Source organism: Pinus tabuliformis, chromosome 3_1 (assembly GCF_031772625.1).
Source record: "Pinus tabuliformis cultivar Carrire ecotype Pingquan chromosome 3_1, CPIR1, whole genome shotgun sequence".
NCBI lineage: Eukaryota > Viridiplantae > Streptophyta > Pinopsida > Pinales > Pinaceae > Pinus > Pinus tabuliformis.
In genome coordinates this window covers 517,806,189-517,818,354 of record NC_142301.1, presented here as the reverse complement: position 1 = coordinate 517,818,354, position 12,166 = coordinate 517,806,189, and the positions used below count along the sequence as shown (strand labels likewise).

At 40.6% G+C, this 12,166-nt stretch overlaps 1 protein-coding gene across 3 annotated transcripts in view; it reads right to left on the bottom strand.

The window, feature by feature from the left end:
• The window catches only part of LOC149188087 (D-2-hydroxyglutarate dehydrogenase, mitochondrial-like), a 544,264-nt gene that overhangs the window by 374,536 nt on the left and 157,562 nt on the right, over positions 1 to 12,166 (bottom strand). For all 3 annotated transcript variants that reach the window (XM_089411563.1, XM_089411562.1, XM_089411564.1), the window contains 2 exons: positions 11,033 to 11,103; positions 10,769 to 10,887 (listed from right to left, as the gene is read on the bottom strand). In XM_089411563.1, coding sequence (XP_089267689.1) covers positions 10,769 to 10,887; positions 11,033 to 11,103 — 190 coding nt within the window. The remainder of the gene's footprint in view (positions 1 to 10,768; positions 10,888 to 11,032; positions 11,104 to 12,166) is intronic.

Sequence of the window (12,166 nt, the reverse complement as noted above, 5' to 3'; positions counted from 1 at the left end):
GGTCAATAGAGAATGGTATGAGACATTCTCGATCAATTCTTCTTCTTCATGGTTCAGCAGAGCAATGCAGGGCACTGATGGCAGAGATAGTATAGTCGAACATATCGAGAGGTGTAGGATTGATCTAAAGATCATCCGATTCTGATAAGTATTCATGGAGATATGAATTTATTTGTGTTATTGGACAATTCGTCAAGGTCGGCCAGCAACCAAATAAACCCCACTTGTGCTCAACATTTTAGTATAAATAGAGGTTCCCTTCAAGTCATTTCAACACACTTGGGATCTCTTCCTCTCTACTTGTCTTTGGGTTTTAGTAGGAAGAGAGATCCTAAGGAATAACGCTGCCCTAATCCAAAAGGCAGAAGCCGAAACTGCTGGGAAAAGCCGGAACTGCCTGAACTACCAAAACTGTCGGGAAAAGTCGGAACTGTCGGAGCTGCCGGGAAAAGCCAGAACCGTCGGAACTGCCGGGAACTGCCGGGAAAAGTCGGAACTGCCGGAACTGTCGAAACTGCTAAGAACTGTCGGAACTGCCGGAACTACCTGGAATAGCTGAAATTGCCGGAAATTCCAGAACTGCCAAGAACTGTTGGAACTGTCGGGAATAGCTGGAATTGTCAGAACTGTCGGAACTGCTGGGAATAGCCGGAATTGTCGAAACTACCGGGAATTGCCAGAACTGCCGAAACTGCCGGGAATTGCTGGAACTGCCGGGAAAAGCCAGAACTATTGGGAAAAGCCGGAACTGTCGGAATTGTTGGGAACTGCTGAAATTGCTGGGAACTGCCGGAACTGCCGAGAACTGCCGGAACTACCGGAAAAACCGAAACTGTCGGAACTACCGAGAATAGACGGAATTGGCGGAACTGCCAGTACTGCCAGGAACTGCCGGGAATAGCTGAAATTGCCGGAACTGTCGGAACTGCTGAGAATAGCCGGAACTACGGGGAATAGCCGAAACTACCGAGAAAGCTGACGCAGAGGGCAAAAGCTGGAACTGTCGGGAACGGTTGGAACTGTCGGGAAAAGTCGGAACTATCGGAACTGTCAGAACTGTCGGGAATAGCCGGAATTGCTGTAACTACCAGAACTGCCGAGAACAACCGAAATTGCCGAAACTGCCGGAACAGCCTGAGCATCTGTCTCCGAAGGAGAGCAGCATGCAAGGGACAACTAACTAACATTGGGACAATTGTATGGTACTTAGTAGCAAATACACCAAGCATGCAATGTTACAGCTAGCATGCAAGGGACAGCTAGCATACAACAGCAAGCATACAAAGGACAACAAGCATGCTAGGGACAACAAGCAAGCAACATGCAGCCAGCACATAGGTCAGTATGGCAACATGGTGCAGCAATGGCACATAATGCAGTACAGTGATGGGTACAATCATGATTAATGAAGCATGATGAGATGCAGCATAGTGTTGATGGGTGCAGCATGGTGTAGCACGGTGAGGCGCAGCATGATGACGAAATGCAACACAACAATAGGTGAAGGAGTCACCTTGGAGAATCAGTTGAAGCAGCATGTCTTCAACTGATCTCATGTATCATCTTCTTAGAGATGATCTATGCTCTTATCTAGATAAGTCCAAGTGTTGACTTCTGTTGTTAACGTACTATCTCTCTCTCTCTGCTGAACTATTGAAGAACATATAAGAAGAATTGATCAAGGGTTTCCCCACATTGGGGTTTGTCCCTGGCTAGCGCCACATCTTGTGTCCTCTTGTCTTGGCTTGTCTTCTGCGATTTATGTTTATGTTCTATCTGCGGTTTACTTTAATGCTGATGTGATTGCTAATATAGAAAAGATATTGAGCTAACTGTGAAAATTGAAATAAATTGCTCTAAGCATAGAACATACCTAAAATTAACAATAATCGACTGTTCCCTCTAAATACCTGAGAACATGTTTGGTTGTTGCCCAGTGTGCCCTCTTTGGTTCCACCATGAACTGACTGAGGGTGTTGACAGCATAGCAAATGTCTGGCCTGGTATTAACCAAATACATCAGGGACCCTATGAGCTGCCTATATAAGGTGGGATCAACATCGTTGTCTTCTGCTCCATCAATCTTCTTCCAGTTGGTGATCATTGGAGTAGCCATAGGTCTACAGTCCTCCATCCTGAATCTCTTCAGGATTTCTGTAGCATATCTCCCTTGCCCAAGGAAGATCTCTCCCTTTTGCTACCAAACTTCCAACCCTATGAAATAATGCATTCATCCCAGGTCCTTCATATCGAGTTTTGTGGCTAGATTCTTCTTGTAGTCCCCGATGAGCCTAGATGATCCTGTCAGAAAGAGATCATTCACATACAATACTAAGATTAGCGGCTCATTCTCTACGACCAGATAGTAGAGAATTGGATCTACGTCACTCCTGACAAATCCCATCTTCTACAAGTAGCCATCGATTCGACCATACCATGCTCTAGGTGCCTGTTTCAGCCCATACAAGGCTTTCTTCAACCTGCATACATGAGACTTCTTCTCATATGCCTCAAAGCCCTCTGGTTGTTCAATGTATACCTCTTCTTCTATCACCCCGTTCAGAAATGTCGTTTTGACATCCATCTGATGGATCTCCCACCCCATTTGTGCTACAAGAGATATCAAAATTCTAATAGATGTATACCTGGCTACGGGGGCGAAGGTTTCTTCGTAATCAATTCCTTCCTTTTGAGCATACCACTTAGCCACAAACCTGGCTTTATATTTCTCAACACTATCATCTGCAACATATTTGATCTTGTAGATACATCTCGAACCTACCACCGATTTATCTTGAGGCCTTGGCACTACCTCCCAGACATTGTTCACCATTATGGAGTTGTACTCCTCTACCATCGCATCCAGCCAAACCTGATGTTGAGCTGCCTCCTGCAAACTAGCAGGCTCCCCATCCTGATCTACTAATGCCTGATATCCATCTAGCTATTTTCGCTCCCTCTTATTGTTTCTTGGCGCACCGATGAAGTCCTCTGCATCTCACAGAATCTGACGAAGTTCCCTGCTAGTTCTTCCTCTGCGAACAGGTGCTTCTATTAGCTCCTCCTCATCCTGTGAATCTTCCTGACCCGAGGAAGAATTCTTTACTTACGTTGGTTGAAGAGGTTTAACCAACGGCTCCTCTTTTGACTGCTCCTCAGAAGGCATTTCTCGAGATTTTTTGAAAGCCCTATCCTCCGTGAACTTCACATCTCGTCGAACCACTACCCTCCTGCTCCCTGGAAGATATATTCTGTATGCCTTAGCGTTCTCACTATATCCCACTAGATAACCTTTTTCCGCAGTTTGATCCAGCTTTTTCCTCTTTTCCTCAAGTACGCGGCAATATGCTTAACTCCCAAATATCCTAAAATCACTGACTTCAGGTGTCTTCCCTGTGAAAACTTTCTCTGGAGTAATCTTGCCCAATGCCCAATGTGGATTCTTGTTTTGAACATAGACTATTGTGTTGCATGCTTCTACCCACAGGAATTTTGCATATCCTGATCATACATCATGGCCCTAGTTGCATCTGCCATAGTCTTGTTCTTCCTTTCTACTACTCCATTCTGCTACAGATTGTAAGGAGTTGTCCACTCTCTTTTGATGCCCTCTTTAGCGCAAAAATCAGTGAAGTCCTTATTGACATACTCTCCACCATTATCTGAGGGCAAAACTTTTATTTTCTTCCCAGTTAGATTCTCCACCAGAGCCTTGAACTCTTTGAATCGACAGAAAACTTCGTCCTTGGTTTTCAGAAAATAAATCCAAGTTTTCCTTGAGTGGTCATCAATGAAGGTAAGGAAGTACTCGGCACCACTGAGAGCTTTAATGGACATAGGTCCGCATATATCTGAGTGTATCAATCCTAGTACACTCTTCGCCCTGTTTTTACTTCTAGGAAATTCTGCTTTGGCATACTTTCCTAGAGCACTTCCTCTGCATACATCATCTCATTTCGTATTAAGACCCGGAACTCCTATTACAGTGATCCTAAGAATTATCAGAGCCCCATGGTGCAAATGTCTCATTCTTCTGTGCCATAGTTCGTTCAAATCCTTGTCTCCATGACTGCCTATTAGTGCCATTGGTGATTCTAGTTGCAGTCTATAGTATATACAACCTATTACTTTTGATCCCAATCTGCACTTTCTTTCTCCAGCTCGGGTGTTTGACATATACTTTCTCCTTGATGAAGAAGACGTCATAGCCTTTGCCTTGAAGTTGCGACATGGAAAGTAAGTTCATTAGCAATGCTGTTACATGCAACACATTGGTAGCATGGAACCGCTCTCCCGATTCTGTTTGAAAAACTATGGTACCCCTCCCTACTAGAGTACACTTTGCCTTGTTCCCCATGGTGATCTGAAAGTTCATCTTCTCCTCCCGATAATCTGAGAGACATTCCTGGATTCTCGTCATATGCCAAGAGGCTCCACTGTCTATATACCATACTTCTGATGATGCAGAACTAGTCATACAAGCCACTTCTTCTTCGAACCTGGAAGCCAACATAGAGAAATCGAAATCACTTTCTCTTGTGCAATTTTCTGAAAATTTGTGCGTCTCCTGACGTAGATGCCTCTGCATCATGGTCTCGATCCATAATTGATTTTCCCTTCGTGTCTCTGATTACTTCCTCTGATACCATGTGAAAATTCTATCACTGCAACCACTGATTTACTTTACCTACTTATTTTCTAATAAGTTATTTATGAAATTCCTTCAATAAACATTAAAAAAAATTCTACTGCAGATATCACACCATAATACAAAAACAAACACATGCACAAGAATCAACACATTGACACAGATATTTTGGACAACAGTCCCCGGAAAAACCCAATGTGGGAAAACCGGTGTAGCAAGGGAGGATTTTATTATTCAACAATTCTTCAGTACAACAGGTTGCCAAACTGGCTTACCCAACAAAGAGAAAATTCTCCAGCACTTCTCCCAATCTCTGCGTCAGCCTGGCTAACCTCTGCATAGCTCCTAGACACTTTGCGTTAGCCCCTGCCTCTCTGTGTCAGCACTGGGCCTCTCTGCATCACCCACGCAGGCCCTCCAGTGACTGCACAGTCTACTGCTGCCTCTGCGTCTGCCTGAGAGGCTCTACGTCTGCCTCTCCAACGTCTGCGCTGGTCTTCTGGTGTTGTTCCCAACTCTCTGTTCCTTGCTGCCTCCTACTGCTCTCCAGACCACTAGTTCGAATTTCTCAGCTAACCCCGCTCCAGAAATCGAACTGACTGGTCTCCCTCAGTGTGTTCTCCAATTAACCCTAAAGCCTCTTCTTATACTTTTCTCATTGGTCCATCAATGGCCGAGATTAAATCTCTAATCAACGGCTAAGATTAGATTTGGCTTGATCCATGACTTTTGGACCCTTCTAACCCAGGTTTATATTTGGTGAGACGGTTGCTCTTTTTTCTTCAACCATGTGGTTGCACGGTTTGGTGTACCACAAGCTATAGTTACAAATCATGGTTCACATTTTCACAACAATATGATGACTGAATGATCTACAAATGGGGCACTAAAGGCTTCTTGTCAGCTTACAAGAACCTCTCCCACTTCCAAAGCTTAAATATTTCCTAGATCTTATGATTAACCAATTGCGAAATTAAAAATACTTGAAAGAGGTGTATGCTTGTGTTTGTTTTTAAATGTTAAGTGCCTTAAGTTTTGTTGCTTATGCTGATATTTAAATACATGTACCAATAAATAAAGCAGCAAGTAAGCAAACACATAAGACAATAATATAATTAGGAGTTCAACCAAAACTCTTGGGCTACGTCTTTGTTAGCTCTAGTCAACTCAACTAGGCTCTCTGGGATTATGGCATAAATTATTTTACAAACTCCACGCTCAACTCAATTGGATTACACAGAAACAATGGGCTTAGAACACCATCTTATCCCTGGCTCTAAAGCTCTCATGCTTTCTGGCTCTGGCTCTCGCTCTGGCCGAGATTAAATCTCTAATTAACGGTTAAGATTAGGTTTGGCTTGATCCATGACTTTTGGACCCTTCTAACCCAAATTTATATTAATACCCATTAATATTTTATTTTTCCTAAGTTTAAACTTAGGAACTTCATTAAAAATATTAATTATTTTAATATATCCCAAATCGGTTAGAATCTGCCCAAACTATTTTTGGGTCTTGGAAATCTCTTGTGCTTTAGCCTCTCCGCCAATTTTCATGGCTAGAGCACATCCGATGCTACCCCAAATCAACATATGGCTTTGTTGATGGCTAGTTTGAATTTCAATGATCTTGAGAACATGCAACCACCAAGTTAGCTCTAAATAATTACTGCAAAACCAAATGTTAGCCCACTCAAACAATGCAAAAATCAGAAATGATTGAATACAAGGCTAGGGCAAGGGCTAAAAGGCTAGGAAACCCCAAGACTAGGGCTAGAAGAGGCACAAGACAAGGCTAGAGGCCAAAGAAGTGAAAAGAGGGGACAAATGAAGTCGGAAAAGGGATGAATGAGCAAAGAGAAGCCCACAAGGGCTGACTTCAAGCACTTAGAGGCTGACACGGGGCTAGGAAAGGCCCTAGAAGGGCCAATGGCTAGGGAAAAAGCCCCTTAGGGGTTGCGGCTAGGCAAGGAAGGAAGGACGAGAGGGAGGAGGGCCTCTTAGAGGCCACGGTAGGGGTCAAGGAGGAGGACTGAGGCCCCTTGAGGGTTGGACGACTCCTCTAAAGGAGGGTTGAGGCCTTTTCAGGCCCACGGCTAAGGAAAAGTTCAAACAAGGGAGGTCGTGGCCTTTTCAAGCTTGTGGCTAGCCAAACCAAGGAGCCCGAGGAGAAAATAGGGCCAAAAAAGGGGAGACGGTTAGGCCTTCAGGTCTAAAAAATTTTGAAACCCCTACAAACAAAATTTTATCCACAAATTTACTACAAAAAAGTTGGACAACTTCCTTGTTGGGTTGGACGTTGAGCTTGGAGGCTAGATCTTGCCTTCCTAGGCCTAGATCTGCCTCAAAACCCCAACAAAATTTCTTGATCAACTTGAAGTCCACCTGCACAAATAAATCAAAGAATGCCAAACCCCAAATAGTTACAAAAATATAAAACCCAAAAAAAAAACCCAACTATTTCAAAACAAATGAGCTAGAAATAATTTACAAATTATTTAGAAATAAACAATTTTACAAATTTATTTTTTTTTGGAGAAATAATTTTGGATAAATAACAATGGATGAGTAAATTTCGAAAAATAAATATTGGCTGAAACCCTCCTGCAAAATCAAATACCATAAAGAAATCTCAGAGCCCAAACATACTCAGCTCTTTGCCATAGTTTGTGAACTTGGAGCCCAAGGGCTAGCATACCTTTAAATATCTATAATATTCTCAAGAAATTTGTTAGATCATATGGTGAATCAGATCACCTAAGATAGCGTGTACCAATAAAATGTTCTTATCACCGAAAAATAAAATAACAATATTCAACACAATATAGGATCACACATACAAAACACATACCATAGATCAGCAGAAGAATAACACTATGAACTAAACCCCAAAGTATTACTATTACGATACAAAATGTTCTCAGCAGAGCAACAACTCAATACCAGCATTCAAGAATTACATCATCAAAAGATATTCAATAAATGCAAAATGACACCTCAATATAGAGAAACCCCAACAAGTGGAAAATAACGGCTAGTTGGCTTGATCCCCGTCAAAACAATCTTGGTCATTGAAAATAGCTTGATCATCTTTTAATCTCCACCATCGAATTTTTAATTTTGAGGAAAAATTCGAATTTTTCTTAAAACCCACTTTTAATTAATCCAAAAATTAATATTTTGGACTAATTTCCTCAAAAAATTGAATTTGACTTAACCACCAAGGTCCAAGGGCTCAAATTTTCTTAAAATATCCATTTTTCCCTTGGTGGGGGGGGGCTCCAAAAATTGGTTTTCCTTTGCCCCACAATTTTTTTTATTATTTTCCACTTGGAGAGACATTAATTCTCTATAGTTATTTTTACTCAAAATTAATTAATTTTCTGGCTTAGGATTTAATTTAATTTTGCTAGAAAAATTAATTAATTGACACTAGAGGGGATTAATTATTTTTTCCACCTTCAAATATTTTAGCCATGGTGTCTAAATATGAGGGACCATGCACTAAAATATTTTATTAATCAAATTATTACAATATCAACCCTTGAAAGGGGAAAACACATTTAGACTCATACCCTCAACAATTTACCCAATTCTGCGACACAATATGATCTAGTATAAACCAAGTGTGTTTGTAATAAATATTTTAGCCAAATGTGCTTAAATTATTCCCAAACACACTTTTACAAAAGACTCGATATAACACTAGGACTCACCTAAGACCTTGTCAAAGAATTTCACCCTAGCTTTGGTGTTTAAGCTGGAAGAAAAACTTTGTCGATTATCCGTGTTTAGAATGCCAAACTCAAAGGCTTACCTAGGTGTTGTTACATAATTAAACGGTCATACTAGCATCATTTACAATATAACTTGCAAAAATTGGGTTTACAATGATACAATAGTGTTGGTTGATGACTTTTAACTTTGAAAAAATTTATTCACGTCTTTGCATCTTGTTTCCATGGAATGTTGACAAAGTGTGGTCAACAAGAGATACTCCCACAAGCCTTGGGTACTAGGTTTGTGTGGAGAAAACCCACAAAAATAGAATTTTGTTGGAAAAGTACCCAAGCAATGGGTTTAGGACCCAAGGTTGTGGGCTTTAGAACCAAAGATATTCCTTGTTTATTCTAATTATTGTAGTGGAGACACCTAAAGGGATCCAAGGGCTCCTAAGACACTAATTGGAGAGATATTTATGTGGGAGACCAAAAGAGAGGTCTCACCAACATAGCAACTCATCTTGTGATCAACATTAGCCCAAGAAGGAGCCGCATGACCTCAAGGAGCAGCCGCAGCTAGTGGAAGAGTGAGTTTAATGGTCTGATCTATGATGTGGAGAGGTTGAGTCTGCGCAGAAGATAGGCCGAAATTTTTGTGTATGCTCTATGCCCTAAAAGGGTCCTATCCAGACCAAAATAAGGAGGAAGGGCCCACCGAAATTCTGTGTAGAGGACAAGTTATGTTCTATGTAAGGGGAGAGGGCCAAGGCCCTAGAAAGAAGCCTAACAAGCCTCAAATCTGTCTACTGTGGAAGGCCAAAAGGTACGCAGGAGTTTTGTGGTAGGCCGAGACCTAGAAGAGGCCGAAATTGACCTCAAATCTAGAACAGAGGCAGCGAAGTACCTCAGGCAGAGAGACAGTGTGAGGATTGATATGTTGGAGTAGTTGAGTTGCTAAGTTGGTTATCTGAAGTTTGTTCATCAAAGGATAGGTGAACAACTGGCTTGAAGGCTGACTATACAGTGATCTTGAAGGTTCCTTGTGATGAGGGGCTTCTTATTGGGTTTCCACTCAACATTGGAGTTGTATATAAATAGACATGCATGTGAGGAGACACTCATCAACATAGCAAGCTAATTCATCTTTTCTAATGGAGGAGAAATTCAACTAAGGAGAAATTTGTTCATCTCTTATCTTTTCTTCATCACTCTATCTATACTTTGGAGGCTGCAGGTGTGAAGGTTTGACCAGCTTTGACCAGTGCGTTGATTGTTCCGTACAACCACATGTGTGAGGGTTTGACTGCAGAACTTGACCAACGTTGACCAAAATCTGTACAACCACATTTGACCAGCCGCACATTCGAATGACTGCAGGCTGCAGTTTGACCAGCATTGACTAAGTTGACTTTTTGACTGGGTTGACCAGCATTGACCAGTAGCTGTTTAACCAGGTTTGACTGGTGATTTGACTTGTAATATTGGCTCAGATTTCTAGACAATTCTAATTTGTAAACCTTGCTGAAAAGACAATTTCTGCTCAAGAAAAGATTTTGGGTTTTCTATCGGGTTGGATTTCCCAGGTGAAAAATATTGTGTCTACTATGCATGGTTGTCGTTCTATGATCTTTATTGTTTCCGCTGCATTTACAGTGGAGATTTTTTGTGTGTAATTATTGAATGATTTAGTGCCATGAGAAATATTGTTTAAAAATCATTAGGAAGTAATTATCAGAGCAGAAAATTGTATTCTACTGCACATGCTACAGAATTTCGACAAAGCCCAATAGATCAATCGGTATATTAACAGATTTATGAACTCAAATCAAACTAGCATCTCATTTGAAGCCACAAAGCCTCATTTAATCAACCTCATCATCAATATCTCTGCAAGAGTTGTTATCTTTCCGCTCCTAAGATTTTTGTTTTTGGTTGTTTATTGAATTTCAGATTCAATGACTTTCTACAGTGGTCAACCTGATTACTTTGGGATATAGACTTACAAGGTCAAATATCATAGGAGGTTTAAAATTTAATCTTTCAAATGGCTGGATGAACCCAAGATAAACATATAATGCAGCTACATAAGAATTTTGACTTTGTGGCAGCATATCCTTTAGACAACACATTCAAGGAAAGACTCAAAATGGAAACAGTTGCAAGACCAACCCACACCAGCAGTTAATGGTTATCCCAAGAAACTTCGACTCATATCACAATTATCAAGCAAATCTTCAGCAAACTTGTCTGCCTCTTGTTGAGTTTATCAAGAATTCTTAACACGGTTCTGCATAATACCTAGAACACTTGTTCAGTCATATTTTACAACAGCTGGAAAAGTCAATCCTAGAACATCCAGAAATAAGGTAAACAAGCCTGCAAATATAAGATATCTTCACCTAGAACATTTCCACGAAGAGACCCATATCGAAAAAGACGTATGCCCCCTGCATTTGTGGAAATATTTCCACCAATTTGACAGCTACCTTTTGCACCAAGGTCAATGGGCATCATATACCTGCATAGGCAAACAACTGATTCATGTCAATTCCATAAGTGCAGATCATATGATTTTCCAATGAAGTCAAGCAGCACTGATCAACACGTCTCATCAAAATTGTCAGAATTTTCAGCAGTCACTCTGGAAGGGAATCACTTTATACCCCTGATCAGCTAAAAATGTGTCAAGATTCTCCAGGACGCAACCAGCTTCACAAACCAAGATGCCACTAACCTGCAAAAACTAATTCATTAAATATGCATACATGATGTTCAGCCAAGCATTTCTCATAATTGCAAACATGGAATAGAAATTATAACAAATTTGAAATAAAATAATATCTATAGGGCAACAGACAAGTCCTCGACCTTTTTAGACGTACGGTCTATGAGGTTCACATTTGCTTATGTAAACATAGTTTGCAACAAACTAAAAGTATAAAGCTTGAAATCAATCTTACCTTTGAGTTCAATGCTATCAATTTATATTTCATATTCAGTATTAAGGGTGCGTGTAATGATGGGAACAGCATGATTCCAAGATAGCTAGATATATGGGACCTATTACCTGTTGGAACGATTGTCAATGATGTCAAAGGGTGAATGGACCATTGACAAAGATGAAGAAACCCTAAAGATGCATAGCTCGATCATGCAATTTAATAGAGTTACATTGTCAACTTGACCCATATCATCCTCAGTCTCCTTTGTTATCATTTGGACAGCACAAATATGTTGAAATTTTGGAATTGCAAAGCAGCATTTGCTTGACCCTTGGTAGTTGTTTGAAGATCCTAAACAAACTAATGTTTCTTTCAGAATTATGGTTCAATGTCATAGTACATTGTTCCTGAGATTACCTTTGGTTCTGTACTTGCAGAGAAGGTGCTAAGAACACGTATAAATGATTGAATAAGAAAATTACAGGAGCTTGTACTAAATATAGAAAAACAAACAAATACCGCAGACATCCTAGATGAGGCTGTTGAATATGTGAAGCTCTTTCAGAAGAAGGTCCAGGAACTTTCTGAGAAACAGTGCAAGTGTGATTGTGCTTCTAGAGAACATGCAGATGTTGTTAACAAAGCATAAGGCTGATGGAGAGGATAAAAAATTTTGAGCTCTTTCAGAACTAGCAAAAGCATTCATCATGTGTAGGGAATCTCTCAATAAGTCACCTGAGTGTTATTTAGCAAAATATGAAACCAACAGAATAACCTTAGAGTGGCCAATCTAAGAACAAGAAAGTAGACTCCATACAAACATCCTTTTCCTGTGTTAACCATAACAAGCTCACA